General features: G+C 46.0%; 1 protein-coding gene across 1 annotated transcript; it reads left to right on the forward strand.

Annotated features, from left to right (window-relative positions):
- The first annotated feature begins 11,337 nt into the window (after positions 1 to 11,337).
- Positions 11,338 to 17,454, forward strand: LOC112806488 (leukocyte immunoglobulin-like receptor subfamily A member 6). The gene is given in 9 exon segments (XM_073889327.1): positions 11,338 to 11,371; positions 11,773 to 12,057; positions 12,522 to 12,835; positions 13,009 to 13,303; positions 13,415 to 13,423; positions 13,698 to 13,821; positions 13,823 to 13,992; positions 16,615 to 16,744; positions 17,307 to 17,454. Coding segments are annotated over 9 exon segments (1,422 nt in total). The 3' UTR covers positions 17,368 to 17,454.
- Positions 17,455 to 21,998: the final 4,544 nt, after the last annotated feature.

The raw sequence follows: 21,998 nt of genomic DNA on the forward strand, positions 1-21,998 counted from the left end.
GAGGAGATTGGTTTTCCATTGCTGGTGTAAGGACTCTCCACAACCTGGGTGGTTGACAACCACCCACAATTTTTATTCCACAGTTTTTGTAGGGTGAGAGTCTGGGTGGGACCTTAGGTCTGTCAGGGCTGAAATCAAGATGTCAGCAGGGCTGTGCCGCTTACTCGGAACAATCCTCTTCCAAGCTCATTAGAGGCATTGGCTGAATTCAGTTCCTGTGGCTGTGAGCCTGAAGTCCCTGGCTCCTGCCAGCTGGGGCTGGTGTGTGGAAGCTGCCTGCATCCTTCTGGTGCTTTCCACGCAGCTCCCTTCTGCTGGCGATGAGTCGAATCCCTCTGAGGCTTCAAATCTCTCTGATTTGCCATTCTGCTCCATCTCCCTCCTGCCTCTAGCCAGAGGACGTTCTCTGCTTTTAAGGGCTCATGTGATTAGATTGGGCCCACCTGGATAACACAGGTGTATCAATCAAGGTTCTCCAGGGAACCAGAACACACCCTACATGTATACATATGCACACATGTATTAAGGTATATGTATTATTAAGATATATAATTGGGATATCTACATAGTTAAGATATAGAAAATATTAATTTTTAATTTTTACTGATTACCAGGTAATACATATCCCTAATCATATATATATATACATACACACACATATATATGTATGATTTTTTCTTTTTTTTGGTACTTAGAGCTTAAAATTTATTTTTTATTATTATTTTTTAAATTTTATTATGTTATGTTATCACCATACAGCACATCTTTAGTTTTTGATGTGGTGATCCACGATTCACTGTTTGCATATAACACCCAGTGCTCCATGCAGTACGTGCCCTCCTTAATACCCATCACCGGGCTAACCCATCCCCCCACCCCCTCCCCTCTAGAACCCTCAGTTGGTTTCTCAGAGTCCATCGTCTCTCACGGTTCTTCTCCCCCTCTGATGTCCCCCCACTTCATTTTTCCCTTCCTTCTCCTAATGTCCTCCTTGCTATTCCTTATGTTCCACGAATAAGTAAAACCACATATGTGATTTTTTGCAAGGAATTGGATTTTGTGCTTGTAGGGGCTGGCTAGCCACAAATCCGTGTGGCAGAGTGGAAACTCTATTAGGCAGGAGCAGATGCTGCAGGAGCAGAATTTCTTCTTCCCCAGAGAAACCTTTGTTTTACTCAACTAATTGGTGCTCTCAAGGGTAATCTCCTTTAGTTAGGGCCAACTGATCGTAGGTATCAACCACATCTACAAAATGCTTCCACCAGGAACACCTGGGTCAGTGTTTGAGTGAATAACCAGGCACTGTAGCTGGGCCAAGCGGACACATAAGAGTCACCATCACGCCAAGATAATCTATTTTAAGGTCTGTAAGATACTTTATTTTTTTAAGATTTTATTTATTTAATAGAGAGAGAGAGACACACAGCGAGGGAACATAAGCAAGGGGAGTGGGAGAGGGAGAAGCAGGCTTCCCGAGGAGAAGGGAGCCCGATGCGGGGCTCGATCCCAGGACCCTGGGATCATGACCTGAGCTGAAGGCAGATGCTTAATGATTGCGCCACCCAGCCGCCCCTCTGTAAGATACTTTAATCGTATCTGCAAAGTCCCTTTGCTATGTGATCAACATATTCATACGTTTCAGGCATTCATGCCTGGACATCTTTAGAGGTGCATTCTGTTTACCCCAACAACCCTCAGAGAGCAGATCTTGGGCGATGGTGGGGCCACCACCAAGGTGGAGAACATGGGGTCGGGGGGAGCAGGCCAGTGAGACAGGCTGGGGATTATACCCAGGAGATTCGGAAGCATGGCCAGCTTTGTGGGCAACTGACCTGCATAGTCCCTTGGGGCCCCGGGCTCAGAAGGGCTCTACACTTGGTTTAATGATTTACTGTGACCATCTTGAAATTATTAATAATTTTTAAAAAAGATTTTATTCATTTGACAGGGAGAGACACAGCGAGAGAGGGAACACAAGCAGGAGGAGTGGGAGAGGGAGAAGCAGGCTTCCCACTGAGCAGGGAGCCTGATGCGGGGCTCGATCCCAGGACCCTGGGATCATGACCTGAGCTGAAGGCAGATGCCCAACAACTGAGCCACCCAGGCGCCCCAAAATTATTAAAAAATTTGAACAAGGGACCCCACATTTTCACTTGCAATGTATCCCACCAATTGTGTAGATGGTTCTGGATTGAAATGCAGGAAGAGTAGAGGCCTGGGACACAGCATCTGAGAAGGGTGACACTGGAGGGATAGTAAGAAGGAAAGGAACTTGGCCAGGTCCTGGGCAGCAGCCAGAGAAAGTAGGGGTGGGGGGAGAGATTGGCTCCAGAAGCTCAGGGAGGTCGCACAGTCCCTCCCTGCAGTCTCAAAAGCAGGTCAACTACGATAACAAGATTCACTGGATTCAGTAACAACCCAGAGACAGCTGTGGCCTGGCTGAGCTGCAAGGGGGCTGGCACTGGAAGCCAGCCTGGGGTGGGTGGGGGAGGAGGGAGAGAGGAGGTGAAGATCCTGGGAGGCTGGCTGTGACAGGAAGGAAGGAGAGATAGTGTATCTGGAGGGAGAGGTGAGGGTCAGAGAAAGTTTTGTTTCCTTGGTTGGTTTGGATACATTTAGTACTATTTTGTTGTTGTGTTTTTTTAAATGTAATTTTTAGTTACACGAACAATACATGAATACACCCTGTTTGTAAAGAGAGAGAGAAATAAACCTTGACTAGTAAGGTTTTTTTTTTAATAAAGATTTTTTTTAATTTATTTTTTAACAGAGAGAGACAGCGAGAGAGGGAACACAAGCAGGGAGCATGGGAGAGGGAGAAGCAGGCTTCCCGGGGAGCAGGGAGCCCGATGCAGGGCTCGATCCCAGGACCCTGGGATCATGACCTGAGCTGAAGGCAGACGCTTAACGACTGAGCCACCCAGGCACCCTTGACTAGTAAGGTTTTGATGACCTCCTCCAATCCAGTCTCCAACTCATGTATCCCCTGAAATTAGTTTGGGGTGTACATCTACCAAAAGGGGTGGGTCCTTGCAAACACACCGACCATCATTTTCCACCTTTCTGATATTGCTATTTGGGGCCAGATCATTCTTTGTCATGGGTCGGCTGTCCTGTGCATTTGGGATGTTCGGCCGCATCCCTGGCCTCCACCCACTGGATGCCAGTAGTTCTCCCTCCCCCACCCCCAGTGTGGTCAACTAACAGTGTTTCCATATGTCCCTGATCAGGGGATATTGCCCCTTGTTGAGAACTGCTGAGCTAGATGGTGCTCCAAGAAAACATTTTAAATGCACAAATGAACTCCTACTGGATGATTCTGAGCTACCACTTTTTTCTTTCCCACTTAGCAGTGTCTTTTGGGAATCATTCACCATGACTGCATACAGATTTTATTTTACTTTATTTTTTTTAGGTAATCTCTACGCCCAACATGGGGCTCAAACTCACAACCCCAAGATCAAGAGTCACATGCTCTACCAACTGAGCCAGCAAGGCGCCCCTACATACAGGTTTTTTTAAATTAATTTTTAAAAATGTTTAAATAACTTAGCTACTGCAGCTATTAAGGTGTGCAGGTGGGATTTGAATTCAGGCAGTCTGACTTGACAGAGAAGGAGTGCTGGAAGATACAGGAGAGGGTATGTTCTATGATGGAGAGGACCCCCTCCCCCCGCCCGGAGCAAGGAAGACAGGCATCTGTCCAACAGAACTTTCTGGAATGATGAGAATGTCCTATTATCTGCATTGTAAAATATGGTAGCCACATGTGGCTGCTGAGCCCTTGAAATGTGGCTAGCAGAACTGAATAACTGAAGAGAGAGAGAGACAGCGAGAGGGAACACAAGTAGGGGGAGCGGGAGAGGGAGAAGCAGGCTTCCCGCTGAGCAGGGAGCCCGACGCGGGGCTCGATCCCAGGACCCTGGGATCATGACCTGAGACCTAAATTTTACTTAATTTTAATTGATTTAGAAGGAAAAAGCCCGTAGTGGCTGGTATTGGCTAGTCCAGGTCCAGAGCACATGAAGTGGGTTTAGCCCAGGGCAGGGGCACTGCTTCTTGAAAGAGCAGGTGGAAGGTGGAGGGGTGACTGCAGCCTAGGCCATCTTATGTGGGGGTGGGGTAGGGCATGCGGGTGCTGGGGAGGCTTCCCCCACAGGCCTGGATCCTGGCACCAAGGAGGCTGCAGGGGGCAGGCAAGGTGTTAGTTCAGCTGAGCCTCAGAACTGCAGGACAACATCTGTTGAGCCCTTGCTGTGTGCCAGGTCCTGTTCTAAGCACTTCTCAAATATGATCTCACGTAGTCCTCACATCAACCTATGATGTAGGTGCTATTATTAGGTCCGCTGAGCAGATGAGGAAACGGAGGCCAGGAGAGTCAGAGGTCATAATGGTGCAGATGCACAGGCTATGGGGATTTCTCCAGCAGCTCAGGGATGTGGACAGGGGAGACTAAGGGGTGGGGTGACCCAGGGTCAGGTTTTGCCATCAGAAAGGATTTCCAACACCCATAAGGACTTTGAAACAACCCCATCTAGGTTCAGAGGGAGAGGAAAAAGACCCAGAGAGGATAGAGACAGAGACACACACAAAGAGGGAGAGAAATCTACAGAGAGGAGGCCCCAGAAAGATGGAGATAGAGAGGGACGGAAGCAGAAGAGAGGGAGTGAGGACCATGCCAGCAGAGGGAGCCCCAGGAGAACCATTGCACTGGGAGTGGACTGCAGCTGTTTGCTTGCTTCCCAGGACAGCTGAGCTCTGTCTCTGGGGCTCCCTCTCTCGAGTCTCAGCTCCTTCCTCCTTCCGCTGAGCCATCTCGCAATACCCCATGCAACAAAGACCATCCACAATTCCTTCCCCCTCTGCCCCCAACCCCACCGGGAAAAGTTCCCAGGAGCCAACTGCAGGTTCTGTGAAAGAACGAAGCAACTTTTCTGGTTCAAGTGGCAGAGCCGAGGAAGAAGGGAAGGACTGAAATATGATCCTTGCAAACTCCTGGCCAAAGTACTGTGAGACTTGGTCTTCCCTCTGGGGTGGAGGAGGGGATTCCTAAGGTCCTTCCCTCCTTGATGCTAAATGTGGGCAGGTGGGATTGTGGCAAAAGCCCATTCATTGTCATCAGACAGGCTTGGTTTCATGTCCCACTTCCACCAACTCTTGCCCTGTGGCCCCAGGCTAGTCACTTTCAATTCTTAGCTCCAGTGTCTTCATCTGTGTCAGCTGTCAGCAATCCTAACAGTAGTCTATAAAAACAGCTACCATTCCTGAACACAGGCAGTTTGTCAGGCTGTGTCTAGGCACATAATGACTAGGGTAAAGATGATGATGATGATGGCAATAATGATAGGAACAGCTCCCAACTTGCATGGGTGCTGACTATAGGTCAGGCACTTTACATCACACATCACACATAGAAACTGTTTAGTTTCTTACCAAAACCCTATGAAGTAGGTCCCAGCATTATCCTCATCCTATAGATGACAACACAGGACCATGAGGGTGACTTTCCCTAAGTAACAACATAGTTAATGAGAAAGAGCTACGATCAAATCCCAGGCTGCCTGGCTCCAAATCCTGCCCTCCTGGCTAAACTTGTTGCCTCCTGTGAAAGGCAGAGTATAATAATCTCTGACCATCAGTCTCCCAAACATTCCTACAAAGCAGGTACCATTATCACTGCCATCTTAGAGAAAAGCAAAGTGAGACTCAAAGAGGTGAAATGATATTCCCAAGGACCCAGAGCTTGGAAGAGTCAGCTCTAGGTTTTGAAACCAGTTTGATGTGCCCCCAAGTCCAGTATCTTTTGGTCATACCCAATAGCTGGTACCCTGAACTTGGTCTGGTAAGAGATGTTCTGAGGCAGATAGGGAGTGCTAACATTATATGACACCATGGGCTGTTCCAGTGGCTGGCATGCCGAGCATGTGGCCAACATCCTGAGCTTCCAAATTCTATCTCCATTCAGGATGCACAGATTGTGAAGGGAGTTTGAATTAATGTCAACGACTACACCCCCCTGTAGTTTTCCAGTTTATCTCCACACTCTGACCGAATATTTTCTATTTGACTCCTGCGTGGAGGCTATATAGGCTGTATAGGCTATATAGACCAACGATGGGGGCTCGCTGAGGCAAGCTTGCCAACCGAGATAGCAGAATATGGTAACTTTGCTGCCTTCGTAGACTCTGGCCATGGTGCTGAAACGGACTGAAAGGCCAAGTACCAATCAGCACCATGGACAGCGACCGAGAGCCCACCCTCCTGGGATTGGGTCCGGATGGGTGAAATGGGGAGGGTGTTTATACACAGGTCCGGGGGTGTTGGGGACACCCGAAGGAGACAGTTTTGCAGTAGGCAGGGAAGCTCAACATGTAGATGAGGATGACCTTGACCACAGAACGCTGTCATCTAGGGAACATATTTTCTTATCTACTGTACACTGACAGACAGCAAACATCAAAGCAAGCGGAGGGGGTGGGGGTGGGGGCGTCCAGCCTGCCATACTGTGCATCCCGGAGGCCATGGCGTATTGATTCATATAAATCCTCTTCATTATGTCCATGGCTGCTTTACCCCAGATGCTCCCAAATAGTCTCCTCTCTTTGGATTTAATGGACAGAGCTTTGGTGACAGACAACTCACAGGGATGGCTTCATCTCTGCCCCCAACGTCTTCACCATAGATTCCTGAGAGCAGTTTGCTGGGCCAATGGGAGTTTCACTGGTCATGTAACTCACTGGATTTTCTGCAGTCAGTGTCATCACATTTCTGGGCTCTGCCAGCCAGCACAGGGGAGAGAGTGAGTGTCTCCGCACAGCCCTCCTGGTAGTGCTTGTGGTCAACGTTCAGAAATGCTCGAATCCGACCTCTGAAACACGTGTGACTTTCATTTGACATTCTCTTGTGATGAATGCACAGAGCACCTGTTTATATGATTACACTTCATGTGCATAGACGGGATACAAACTTTCAGTTAATATCTCAGTTTGCTTCGGACTTTGGTTTTGGTAACAGTTTGTGGCATGATTCACATACCATACAATTCACCCATTTTATTTTTTTTAAGATTTTATTTATTTATTTATTTGACACAGAGAGAGCAAGAGAGAGACAGAGAGCAAGCACAAGCAGGGGGAACGGCAGGCAGGGGAGAAGCAGGCTCCCTGCTGAGCAAGGAGCCCAATGTGGGACTCAATCCCAGGACCTCGGGATCATGATCTGAGCTGAGGGCAGCTGCTTAACTGACTGAGACACCCAGGTGCCCCAATTCACCCATTTTAAAGCGTGCAATTCAATGTGGCTTTTTGAACTATTCAGAGTTGAACAACTACCACCACTGTCAATTTTGGAACACCTTCATCACCCCAAAAGGAAACCCCATGCCCACTAGCAATCACTCCTGTCTCCCCAGCCCCGGGCAACTAAGCTTTCTCTCCATAAATTTGTCTATTCTTGACATTTCATATGAGTGTGAACCATACACATCTTTTGCAATTGGCTTCTCTCACTTAGCATGTGAAGTATCGCTCAAAACATAATGTCTTATGTTTTATCCACTTTGTAGCATGAATCAGGGCTTTATTCCCTTTTGTTGCCAAATAATATTCCACAGTCTGGACAGACCATATTTTATTTATCCATTCATGTCTTGTGTCCATTATCTTAAGGGATAATAGGTTTTGTCATTGTTTTTTGTTTCTAACTTACTGTATTGGGGAAATTTACCCTTTTATGTAATTAGCCCTTTTATATAATATATATGTATGTAGATGCACAAATGCATATATATATAAGCTATTACAATTTATATCATACAATATTATATATGTAATATATATGTTCTTTCTCTCTTTGCCTTGTTATTCCAACTGGCTTATGGGCTTTTTCCTTTCCTTGCAAAAGTTTTTCTTTTAAAAAAAACCCTCAAATTTATTCAGGGGTTTGCATCATGGTTTAGAGTCCTTTCTCTCATTATGAAGAAACTCTTCAATATTTTGTTCTAGCACTTACTTGGTTTTGTTTTATATACTTATATCTCTTAATTATTTGCTCTACACAATATGGAGGATAAATCCAATTCAGTTTTCAGCAAACCATTTATTTTTAAAAATGCCTTTTTTTGGGTAATGATGTGTGATGCCACTTTCTCAATGCACTAAGTTTCTATAACTAGTTAGATTCAATTCTTAGCTTGGCTATTCTCTTTATGTGCTTGTACTAGATGGTTTTGTTAAAAAGTGTTTCTATTGTGTTGTAATATCTGATAGGCCTCGTCCTCCCTAACCTCTCTTATTTTTAAGTGTATCCGTAGGCTACTGCTATGTCTCTGTTTCAAAGTTTGTAAACCTTAATTACATCCTCAAAGTCCCTTTTGCCATGTGAAGTAAGAGATTCACAGCTTCCAGGGACTAGGGAATGGACGTATTATGGAAGCTGCTCTGCACTACTGCGGAGAGCAAGGCTTGGGTGGGGGAGCTCTGGGAAGATAGAGATAGAGATGGAGAGTCCTCTAGGACAACTGTGATTGCGAAGGATCCCTTGAAATTCCACCTCTGATTCTCCTCCAGGAGCACTTCCCAAACCTACTTCTGGTCTCAGCCAGGCTCCATGACTACCTGTGATGAGTATCTAGGGTCTCTAGGGCCTCTGGGGCCTGAGGGCCACCACCGATAAAGAGGATGAAGAGGGTGTTTCTGTGCCTTGGAATGGACAAATCCCAATGGAAACCAGGAAGAGAACCAAGCTCTGTACTCAGTCTGTGACAGCTTAATTTGGTTTTGCTAATTTCCATATGAGTATTGGCCACATGTTATTTATTCTCTTTCTGCATGAGGCTTGAGCTATAAAATGAGAGAGTTGTGTATAATTTCTTTTTTTTAGATTTTATTTATTATTTATTCATTTATTTATTTATCTATTTCATGTACCTGTTGGCCATTTGCATGTCTTCTTTGAAGAAATATTTGTTCAAGTCCTATGCCCATTTGTAGTTGGGTTGTTTGTCTTTTTGTTGTTCAGAGTTCTTTGTATGGTGAAAATCGGTTGCCAAAATGGAGTCAGGAGGTTTTGGCCAGGAAAGCTGTCATGCTCTACCACTTGTAGTCAATGGCGGACCCAACAGGAAGAGGTGGAGTTGAACTTACATGGACTTGACCTTGCTCCTGGGTACTACTCCTCTATTCCGGCCAGGGGGAGAGATGATATGCTTATCCCCCGGGGAAACAGCTCGGTCAATGAGAAGCCACCACACCCATTTTTAAAAATTTAAATTCAATTAGCCAACATATAATACATCATTAGTTTCTGATATAATATTCAGTGATTCATCAGTTGCATATAACACCCAGTGCTCATCACCACACGTGTCCTCCTTAATGCCCATCACCCAGTTACCCCATCCCCCACCCACCTCCCTTCCGTAACCCTCAGTCTGGTTCCCGGAGTCTTCTGATACCCTCTTAACTCCATTGGACTTTTAGTTTATTGCAACCTTCCCAACTTACCCCCTTTCTCCTTAAAAATCGTACCTCCCTTTTGTCCCCTGGACTTGACCATGATTTTGGCGCAGCATGTTTGTTCTGGTCTGGGATTCTCTCCTATTTTCCAAAAAACCCATCTTTTGCTGGTGAAATAACTGGCAAGGCTTATTTTTAAGGTCACCAGCATACTGTAAGTCTTCCCTCTGCACAGACGGGTCATCTCCACAGATGACTCTTTGCCGGTCCCAGCTCAGCTCCAACTGCACTGCTTCAGCCCCTGGTCATCCCTATGCAGCCTTGTTCCCCCATGGAACCCCCACTTCTCTCTTTGTCTGACCATGACCACATGTTTTACAAACATTTTGTCCAGAGCTTCTCTGCGTTTGGAGCTGAAGGGGACTCCAAACATGGGCCTGGTCTGCCATCTTGACTATGAAGTTTGACACCATAGTCACTTGTCTTTTTAAAATTTATATTGGTAAGGACAATTAACATGAGATCAATCCTCTTAACAAATTCCTAAGTGTATAATCCAGTATTGTTACCTGTAGGCACAATGTTGTACAGCAGATACCTAGGACTTGCTCATCTTGTAGAGCCGAAGGTCTGTACCCGTGGAATATCGCCTCCCCACGTCCCCTCCCCCCAGCCCCTGGCAGCCACAATGCTGCTCTCGCTTCTACATGTTTGACATTTTAGATTCCTGAAGGAAGTGGATTCATGCAGTATTCGTCCCTCTGTGACTGGCTTAGTTCACTTAATACAATATCCTCAACGTCCATCCATGTTGTTACAAATGTAAGATTTCCTCCTTCTTAAGTATATTTCCTGAATAATATTCCATAGTATGTGGATGCCACATGTGATTTATCCATCCATCTATTGAGGGGAACCTAGATTGTTTCCACATCTTGGCCATGGGAATAATGCTGCAATGAACAACAGAGTGCTAATTTTCCTTCAGGATCCCAATTCAGTCCTTTTGGATCAATACCCAAGAGTGGGATTGCGGGATCATATGACAGTCCTATTTTTAATACTTCGTAGAACCTCTATACTGTTTTCCAGCAACTGTACCAATTTGCCTTCCCACCAACAGTGTACACAGGTTCCAATTTTTCTGTTTCCTCTTCAATACTTTTTGTCTTTGTGTGTGTGTGTGTTTCGAGAATAGTCATCCTAATAGATGTGCAGTGATATCTCATTGTTGTTTTGATTTGCGTTTCCCTGATGATGAGTGATGGTGAGTGCATAATCAGTCCTTAAGGATACCCCGTGAGGATGGGTACAAGGTTTCTATTTTTTAATATACAGCTTATAGTTCCCTACTGCTATACATTTTCATATTTCTGTGCCTTTCTCTTTTTCAAATAAGTAATTGTGAGATCCGTTATTGAACATCTGTCTTCTGATAATCCGAGCCCTGCTGGCACTGTGACTACATCTTCTCGTTCACAGATGAATGTCCAGGGCCTGGAAAAACATCTAAGGGTTCAAATGGACATTTGCTGGGTGACTGGCTGAAGGGAAGAAATCCCCATATATGGAAATCTTGAGAAGGGAAGTGGTATTCCTTTGGGCACACCCAGGTTGTATGTGGCCAACGGGGCTGACTCAGGATTGGAAACTCTGTCCCCACCCTCTTCAGGAGGGAGGTCACGCCTAGTAGATAGAAGCTTGGGCTCACCACAGATCAGGTCTCACTTGTCCGCAGGGGTGAAGGCGTCCTCTGGAGCTCCCTCCTCTGAGCCCGCCAATGGGAAAGCCCCCTGCTGCCTGCATCCTTTGGGTCCGTCAGGTGTGCCAGTTTCTGTGGTTTTGTCCATCTGTGCAGCCTTGTCCAGTGGGAGGCAGCGCCATGACCATCACTTTTATAGTCCTTCTCTGCTTCGGTGAGTTTTTGGAAGGTTGGGGCTAAACTCCTGTGTGGGAGAGGGGAGCCCTCTCAAAGCCAGGCTGTGATCTCTCAGGAGGTCTCATGAACTTGGGATGCTCAGGAAAGGTGGGGATCTGCTCAGGAGTCAGTGACCTCTCACTGGGATCTCTCTCCCAGGACTGTGTCTGGGCCAGATGACCCACGTACAGGCAGGTGAGCCCATCCCCAGGGGTCCCAGGTCCCACTTCCTCCTTGGGCACAATATAGGACTCCCCTCCCTGCCAGGGCATCCAGAGGATGGAGGAGAGGAATGTTAAATTGATCAATAAAGAAGGTATACAAGGTGCCCCAGGGCTGAGAGCTAGTGGAAATTGAGGCATAGAGAATATAGGGACTGCAACTCTGACTCTCTTCCAGAGACACTGCTCACACTGATCATCTGGGCAGAGCCAGGCCCTGCAGTGGCCCAGGGGAAGCCTGTGAGCATCTGGTGTCAGGGGTCTCAGAAAGCTGACCAGTACTTCCTGTACCAGGAAGGGGTCTCGGAGCCCTTGAGAAGGGAGTTTCCCCTGGGACCCAGCAGCAAGGCCAAGTTCCCATTCCCACACATGACCTACCACCTTGCTGGGCGCTACTCCTGCTTGTATCACAGACAAACAAGCTGGTCAGTTCCTAGCAAGCCTCTGGACTTGGCAGTCACAGGTGAGCAGGCACTTCCATCTACACAGGTGAGGTGACTGTGCCCGGGGAGGGACCTCCCTTTCTACAGCAGAGTCCCATTGGCAATCTGGGGGTGGTGTTCCTCTCTCTTCCCCTGCCCCCTTTTTTATTATGGTAAGAACTTAGAACATGAGATCTACCTTCTTCACAAATTTTTGAGTGCCCAATACAGTACTGTTATAGGCACAGTGTTGCACAGCTGATCTCCAGAACTGAACTGAACTTGCAAAACTGAAACTCTATACCCATGATCTCCCTCTTCCCCTCCCTGCAGCCCCTGGCAGCCGCCATTCTACTCTCTGCTTCTACATATCTGACCCTCTTTAGATTCTTCATAGAAGTGGAATCATGCAGTATTTGTCCCTCTGTGCCTACCTTATTTCACTTAGCACATTGTCCTCAGGCGCCTCCTCCCCTTTTAACACAACTGGTTTGTTCTTTCCCAGGAATGTTCAACAGACCCAGCCTCTCAGCCCTGCCCAGCCCCATTGTGACCTCAGGAGGGAGCGTGACCCTCCAGTGTGGTTCATGGCAGGATTTTGACTGGTTTGTTCTGTGTAGCAAAGGAGGAGAGGGCCACCCCAGACACCTGGACTCATGGCGCCAAGCTGATGGGTGGTTCCAGGCGCTCTTCATTGTGGACCACATGAGCCCAAGTCACAGGCAGACATACAGGTGCTATGGTTATTTCTCCAGCTCTCCCTATGTGTGGTCCACCAGCCACATTTTGGAGCTCCTGATCTCAGGTGAGGAATTCAGGGCATGATCCTAGAACTCCTTGGGTCTCCATACCTGTGAGAGGAGCTTCATCTCAGGTGGAATACGGGGTAGGATGAAGTTGGGGCAAGAGAGCTCAGGACTCTGGGAGCCAGCAGTGGGAGGCCTGTGGGAGGAGGAAACCCTCTTGGAAACCAGAACCACCTTTTCTCCCAGGTGTCTAGGAAACCATCCCTGTCAGTCTTGTCAGGGCCGGTGGTTGCTCCTGGACAGAGCCTGACCCTCCAGTGTCGCTCTGATGTTGGCTACGACAGATTCGCTCTGTCCGAGGAGGGAGCAGGTGACCCTCCCCGGCGCCTTGGCCGGCAGCCCCACGCTGGGCTCTCTGGGGCGAACTTCGACCTGGACCCTGTGAGACCCTCCTACGGGGGCCGGTACACATGCTATGGTGGACAGAACCTCTCCTCCGAGTGGTCGGCCCCCAGTGACCCCAGGGACATCCTGGTCGCAGGTGAGGAGTCATATCCCAGCTCACACTCCCACTTTTCTTGGACTGGCGTTTCAGGGTCTTGTTGGAAGTGGGGGCAGGGAGCACAGGCCAAGAGATGCCAGGACAGGAAAGGGCAATCTTGTTTTTTTCAGAATGCAAATATTCTTTGGTTTACTCATCAAAATCGCAAATAACGAAATAGCAAAAACCTTATCAGTTAAATTAAAAAGTGACATTCTTTATTTACCTATCAAACCTTATAAAGTGCAATCTTAAGAAAAGTGGGAACAGAAGAAGCCAGCAGCGCGCTTGGATGGAGCGCCTGAGTGACAGCTCCGCTCAGCTCAGGGCAGGGGCAAGAGGGTGGAGCCGCCCCTAACACCCTGGACTCTCCCTCCCAGCCCTGCCCCCACAGGGGCCAACTCCCACAATTCTGCCAAGCCGGGGCCCTCTGTGGCCCCAGGAGAGAATGTGACCCTGCGGTGTCAGAGCCCCAGCTTGTTTGATGCGTTCCTTCTGTCCAAGGAGGGGGAAGCCGGCCCCCGCCCTGCACCTCAGATCTCAGCACCAAGATGAGGAATTTCAGGCGAACTTTGACTTGCGCCCTGCGACGCTGGACCACGGGGGGACTTACAGGTGCTACGGGTCACTCAGCAGCACCCCTTTCCTGCTGTCACACCCCAGCGACCCCCGGAAGCTCATGGTCACAGGTGAGGGGCTGTGCGAATGTCTTCTTCCCCATCCCATCTGTCTAGTGTCTGGATGACCCCACAGCAGCCACTTCTCTGGATGCACCTTGTCCTTCCCTCCTCTGCTCCACACCTCCCACTGGGCCCTGACCCACGTGTGAAATGCAGCGTCTCTGAAAAAGCCAGAAGACTTGCTTTTATCTACTTCTTTTTTTTTAATTTTTTTATTGTTATGTTAATCACCATATATTACATCATTTGTTTTGGTGTAGTGTTCCATGATTCATTGTTTGTTCATAACACCCAGTGCTCCACGCAGAATGTGCCCTCTTTAGTACCCATCACCAGGCTAACCCATCCCCCTACCCTCCTCCCCTCTAGAACCCTCAGTTTGTTTTTCAGAGTCCATCATCTCTCATGGTTTCTCTCTCCCTCTGACTTACTCCCCTTCATTCTTCCTCTCCTGTTATCTTCTTCTTTTTCTTTTTTCTTAAAATATGTTGCGTTATTTGTTTCAGAAGTACAGATCTGTGATTCAACAGTCTTGCACAATTCACAGCGCTCGTATCTACTTCTTTAACAGGAATGCATTGACATGGTCCATCCCAGAAACTGTTCACAAATGGGATACAAGAAGAGTAGTTACCTCTCAATCTCTGCTACCCCTTGCTCAATCCCCCAAAACCAACCCGACCACACTCACCTACTTTTTCCCCCCTGAACATTCAGGGAGAACCTACAAACATGTCTTCCATGGGTGGACAAACATCAACATCTTATAGACACAGTTCTGATCAGCTCTATTTTTAAAAAATTAAATACATTCTAAAGAATTATCTGGTATCAGTAACACAAATCTCTTTTAGACTTTTTAAGGGTTGCATAGTTGTTTCTTGCTTGAAAGTGTCAGGATATATGTATGCAGTACCCTATAATTTGGCATTGGCAATTTGTTTATTCCCAGACTTTCCATAATACAGATTATCCTCTGATGAATATCTTTGCACATACCTAATGCACAGGGGTGTGTGGAAGCAATTACCCCTCATCTCTTGGTTAAATTCTTAGAATAGAACAGCTTAGGCAAAGGATGTGGTCATTCATTGTGTGGTAAATACTGACACTCTCTCTTCCTATGCCTCACTGTTTGCCACTCTCCAGTTTTGACTTAAAATCCTCTCCCAAATGACACCTTGGCTGGTGACCCTATACAAATACCCAATTAACACCTTTTATAATTTTGAAAAAAATGTTTAATCAGTCCTAAATGTATTACAGACTTTTCTATTTATAGCTCCATCTTAGCTGATACACATTTTCCTCCTCCTCCTCCTCCTCCTCCTCCTCCTCCTCCTTCTTCTTCTTCTTCTTCTTCTTCTTCTTCTTCTTCTTCCTCTTCCTCTTCCTCTTCCTCTTCCTCTTCCTCTTCTTCTTCTTCTTCTTCCTCCTCCTCCTCCTCCTCCTCCTCCTCCTCCTCCCCTCCTCCTTCTTCTTCTTCATTGGGTGTGGAGCCTAATGCAGGGCTCAATCCCACAACCCTGAGATCAAGAGTCAGATGCTGGAGTCAGGCACTCCACATTTTTCTTCTTAATAAGAACATTGATTATTCTTTATTACCTTCACCAAGACACACATGCACATGCTGGTACACATACTCTTGTGTATTGTATACATATAAACGTCTCACCACATATGTCTCTCTCTATATACAGATATATGTAGCACATAAAATACATTATATAATATGTATATTGTATGAATTTATAGTATGTGATTTTATACATTTATATATAGATATATCTTATATATCATATGTGTAGATAATGTACATAAATACCCACATATGTATATAAATACATCTATTTATATTTTCAGATAGTCCATAACTATTGGCTCAATAGCGAATGAATGAATGAATGGATGGATGGATGGATGAAATAGCAAAAGAAAATCATTTGAAAGTTCTTAACACAGATGCCGGATGAAACTGAATGGGCCAAGGCTGAGCAGAGACTGGTAGCCCTGGGTGCCCAGCCCTTTGTGTTTCTGACCCTCAGGAATCCCTGGGCACCCACCGCTCATCCATGAATCCAGGATTCTCAGCTGAGAATTAACTCAGGACGCTCCTCCCCAGGAAATTAAGCTCAGTGTGGGCTATTGCTCAGTCTGATGAGAGAGCAAGAAAGATCTAGGTGTGAGGGATTTCCAAACTGGTGCACTGTCAGCTCATGGCATAGGGTGTGGCTGAATCCTTTTTTGTCATTAAGACTCCAAAGCAAAGTCGAAATGCAAAGGAATTGGAGACAAGAGGGTTTGTGCCTCACCTACAGCTGCAGGAGGGGTCACTGTGAAAGCTGAGGTCCTTCCTTGGGACAGGAGAAGGGAGATTTGATAATTCAGATCCTCAGGGGAACACTGGGCTGAGATATCCCCAGCTACTCATCTGCTCTGCATTCCTGACTCTCAGGGGCTCCTGTTACTATCACCCCATCAGACTCCACGAGCGGTGAGTAACAGAACACAGTCAGCCTGCGGTGCATATGACCTGTTCAAGGGGAGGAGAGACCTAGACCTCCCCTCTGGGTGCCGTGGTAGGCGTGACCTGTCCTGCCCTGCATGACCTCTCTGTCCCATTGTCCCTAGTCCCACTTCCAGATCACACACTGGAGAATCTCATCCGAATGGGTCTGTCTGCCCTGGTCCTGGTGGTGCTAGCAGTGTTGGTGTTTCAGGCATGGCACAGCCAGAGAAGTGCCCAAGGTGAAACCAAGAGGTAAACTGAAGATGATGCTGCACACACTCTTTGGGGTTTGTAGAACCTTAGAACAGAATCACACACACACACAAGGTTGCAATGTCACAGAAGATTCTAAACAGGTTCATGAACTGCATGAACTCTGTGCTGAAGACCTAAAGGCAATGAAGCAGTGTTGTCTGTGCAGGAGGCAAGGACCAAGGCTGGGAATGCTCCCTGGAGGAGGCTCCTCCACCATGAACCTTGCCCCTTGCCTTACTGCCTCCTTAGTGTCTGGCTTCTCTTATTCCCCCACCCTGATGACATGAAGTTTCATCCACATGAAACATTTGTGCCCATAACTCCACTCACTTTTTTGTTCTGTTCCAACACTGTGTATCACAGATTTCTTTTTGTCACATGCACGCTCCCTGATGGGAGTTTCCAGTCTGTCCCTCCAGCTCTAAGTGCAGAGACTCAAGTAATGTGGTTGAGTAACTGCTTTGACGGACTGAAATTTATATCCAGCCTGGAAGGTGCAAGCCCAGAATGACATCCCAACACCTTGTCTGGATTCTGCAGGCTTCTCTCTCTTCACCAGGTGCTTACTGCACGGCTCCTCCCCCAGCATCAGCTCCTGGAATCAGCACTCTTCTGCGTGAGCCTCTGGTGCTTTCCTGTGTGACTGGTAGTGATGATTGCTCCTTCAGGGTTGTGGTGCTAATTAAATGAGACTGTGAATTCCAAGATGATAGAGAGATATTTGTTTGTTTTGATTTCAAAGCATTGCTGGAGAGTAGGTAGCATTTCACATACTGCCGGTAGGTGTGCAAATTGCTCCAACCAGTTTGGTAGGGGGTAGTGTGGATTTTCTGGCTGAGGGGAAAAGATATGCAGCTATGATCAGGCAGTCTGACACCTAGAAGTTTGCCCTGGGGAACCCCGTGCACATATACCCGAGGATATAGGCACAAGAGTCAGAGGAGAAGCATTGCTCCCATAGGCCAAAAACTATAAATAACAAAATTCCACCAACTGAAGAATGAATGAGTATTTTGTGTTACTTTTATACAATGGAATATAATACAACAGTTAAAATGCACAAACTAGGATTAGAAACATAATAAATACAGATTGATCTTATAAATACAATGATGAGTGAAAGAAGAAAGCCAAAAAGGATGCATGCGATACTATTGCATTATTAACAAGACACAACATAAATTATGTAGGAGTCATAAAAGGTGCAAAAACCATGAAAAGGGATGAAATGATTAATTTAAAATCACAGTGATGGTCACCTGTAGAGAGGGCACAACAGCGGGGTATTTTCACAATGGACATTACTACTGGAAACCATGTGGGAAATAGCAGATTATCTGAAACCTCAACCCAGGCTCTGGTCTAGAGAGGAATCCAGTACCCTGGTTGGACCTTAACACCAAATGGGGTGGCCTTGTATGGGGTGGACTTGTCACTTTTTAACTCTTATGGGAATGGTCAATATTACACAGTGGTCATGTGTGCAAGGATTTAAGTTGATGCAGTAACATCAAGGGTAAGGGACATGCAAACATTTTAGTGTAGCCACAGTGTGTGGGATAAAGGAGAGAAACACATTAGTTCTGGAGTTGGCCAAAGGAGCCTTGGCAGTGCACTGAGAAGCTCAGATGCTCATGGACACAGGTAATGGGCCAAGCTCAACTGGAGAATTTGAAAATTCAAAGATCAAGAGCACTGTCCACTGCCTCAACTTGGAGCATAAGAGATACTTTGTTGTTTCCAACATGGAGGATATTTCTCAGCTAACAAATCATTCCTGCATACACTGGTGAAGCTCCAGAATCCTGTGAGGCCACACTCGGAATCAGTAATCTGCACACTATATCCTTAAAATGTGGGGCCTGGGTGGCTCAATTGGTTAAGTGCCTGGATTTGGCTCAGATCATGATCCCAGGGTCCTAGGATGGAGCCCTGCATTGGGCTCCCTGTGCAGTGGGGAATCTGCTTCACCTTCTGCCTCTGCCCCTCCACCCACTTGTGCTGTCAGTCTCTCTCTCTCTCTCTCTCTCTCTCTCTCTCTCTCTCTCTCTCTCATAGATAGATGGAATCTTAAAAAAATAAATCCTCAAAATGTGAACAAAATCTCTGAATCCAAGAGAACTCTACATCTGATATAAAGATCTCAGGGAGGGGCACCTGGGTGGCTCAGTCGTTAAGCGTCTGCCTTCGGCTCAGGTCATGATCCCAGGGTCCTGGGATCGAGCCCTGCATTGGGCTCCCTGCTCGGCGGGAAGCCTGCTTCTCCCTCTTCCATCCCTCCTGCTTGTGTTTCCTTTCTCGCTGTGTCTCTATCAATCAATAAATAAAATCTTAAAAAAAATAAAGATCTCAGGGACGTGCTTAGGAGTTCTTGAGGTTTCTCAGCTGATTCTGTCATTGGCTTATGATATGAGAGAGGAAGTAGGGAGCAGAGGGAGGCATTGACTCCACCTCTTCTGAGGGGAGGAGAAAGAGAAGCACATCCATAATGGAGGTAAATTATCTATATGTATATCTGAAGAGTTGGGGAAGAAGGGGAGAGAGAGACAGAGAGAAAGAGAGAGGCCAGAACAGAGATCAACCAAGTCAGCAGTGAGCACCTGGTCTCTAACATCCTGTCAACCTCCTGTATCACCTATGTTATTGACCTCAGTCCTCCCTTCCCCTCTCTTCTTTCTCTGGAGGAGCCTTGTCTCGGGGCAAACCACAGTAATATGCCCTCCCTGTCACCTATTTTCAAGTCCCTGTTTAGGGATGGAGAGAGTTTGAGTTTTTGGATACGTGTATCTGATATCTGGCTTGCCAAATTCTATTCCAGATGTCTGATGGCTTGGCACCCATATTGCCTGGGGACTAAGGGCAGAGTGGGTGTGTAATAAATCTAATGAAATAGGTACAACCTAACATATGCACAGAATAAAATGGAAAACAAGGGAGCCAATCTGTCCTCCAGAAACTTGGAGATGCTCAGGGCTTTGGAAAAGTTGTGCATGTGGAGTGTGGAAATAACACAGGGAGAGAACAAACCAGTTGGTGGAAAACTGAACCCCACTCATCTCCTAGACCCACAAGATGATCTAAAATTGAAACTGTTTTTCTTTGAAAGCATGAGGAAGTTCCAGAGCAAATTCTTGCGTAGATTTTCCTTTAGGTAATTCTATTGTAACTTCTGATTGATCATCTTGTCAACCTAACCTGAAATTGGGCATGCAATGAGCACCTTGCAAATAAAAGTAGTTTTAAGGCAGAGAATTTCCCTGTCCAAAGGCCAATAGCCTTCAACTGAATTTGGATTTTTGAAAATTTTTATTTATTTATTTGAGAGAGAGTGAGAGTGAGAGAAATCGCAGAAGGAGAGGGAGAAACAGACTTGCGGCTGAGCAGGGAGCCCGATGTGGGGCTTGACCCCAGGACCCCAAGATCATGAGCTGAGCCGAAGGCAGACACTTAACTGACTGTGCCACCCAGGCGCCCCCAACTGAGGGAATTTGAAGTGAAGTTTAGGTAACAGCAAATCCAAGATACAACAAATATAATAAATATCCAATATATTATGTTGAATGTTTACATTATCCAATAATATTATCCAAGATAATAAGTGTATTCTCCTGTATTCAAATTGAGAGGAAATGGTCAACCTGGACTTTGAGGTTTAGCTCATTATTCATTGGGCCCAGTACAGTTAAGCAATGGATGGGGATCAGGCATGGGATTTATTCTATTCTGAGACAAATTTTTTCTCTGTCTCACTAAATTGATAGTCTAAAGAAAGTTACATGTACATGGAAAAAACCAGAATTTAGCAGATGCTCAGAATGACCTAACTGATGGGAGAACTGACAATACTCTAAAGCTGGTATTTTGGGGTCTCCCCCCCATGTGACTGTAAACTCCCCAAATGATCCACATTAACTCAATCCAATCAGAACACCAAACAACTTGAAGTTGGAGCTGGGAATTGCCTTCCCAATGTCATGTAAGTTGTCACTGAAAATCCCAGGATACCCATGTTCCTCAATTAAAATGGAGGTCAACCATTTATTTTAATTAGGTAGTGTTTTGAGTATCTCACAAAGGTTTGATTTTAGTGTGACACATTCAGGAATCAGAGCTAAATTTTTTATTTCTTATGATTTTTTATTCTAATGTGTTAGGATTCACCCATTTGAAGATCGTTTGCTCAAGGTAGTCTGTAATATTTCCTTCTTCCTCTTAACCTCGCTTAATTTCTATAATACCAATTCATTCTTGGCATTTAGCTGTAACTTACATAATTTAATTTTTCCTCATCACCTTCAATCTGAGGTCCATAAAGTAGGTTATTTCTTTATCTTATGTTCTCATATTGCTTTAAACCTTTCCTCCACGGGACCAATCCTTGTACCTATGTTAGGCTTATTTGTGTAATTGGTTTATTAATTGGGCTTTCCCAATGACAGTAGACCTTGTTAAAGGGCAGAAAATACACCTGCTTCACTCAATGTTACCTCTTCATTTCCTGGAGTGGCTGCAGGTTGACATGCTTAGATATTTCTGAAATGTACAGGGGTAAGCCTTCCTGAATGGCGAATGGGTGAATAAATGAGTAAGAAGAAGTCTTGGGCTGGTTATGGTAAGGATCATATCACTGGGGGGAAAAAAACCTTATGGCATTTTCTAGCCCTTAAATTAGTGTCAGTGACTCTGAAAGTAGGATCTAAGACAAGAATATGAGTGCAGGTGATTTATTTGGAAGCAAGAGTGAGTGGGATAGGGAGAGGGCTTCCTGAGGTCACTGCAGTAGGTTATGTGGATAAGACTACCCCAAGATCTTTAAGAGATAACAGAATACCACCCAGAATTTTCCTTCCAAAGGATGAGACTCTTGGGCATATGTTTATGGGCTCCCATTCCCTATTGCTTTGAGTTTTCCCCCAGGAATTGTCAGATCCTTCAATTTGGGGCTAAAATTCCTTCCAATGAAGTCCTCACAACAAATATGGAGAGTGCATGGGCATCCTTGAGATGTGGTGCACATGCACATGCTCCTGAAACGTACAGAGCTGTCAACCAGATCTAATACACAGTCAGTAGTCACCCAGAGGGAGATGAAATGGGGATGCTTTAAAACATAAATTCAGTGGATTTAATGCAGCATCTGCTAATTTGACTCCTAGCACTTCTGCAAGTTTCCTTTTTTTATGCCTTCATGTGTATTTTATTATTACATAAAAAACTGATTCATCCCAGAACACTTAGGAAAAGTAGGAAG

This window comes from Callorhinus ursinus, unplaced genomic scaffold (genome assembly GCF_003265705.2).
Source record: "Callorhinus ursinus isolate GAN/ISIS: 27379988/994484 unplaced genomic scaffold, GSC_fseal_2.0 scaffold106, whole genome shotgun sequence".
Taxonomy (NCBI): domain Eukaryota; kingdom Metazoa; phylum Chordata; class Mammalia; order Carnivora; family Otariidae; genus Callorhinus; species Callorhinus ursinus.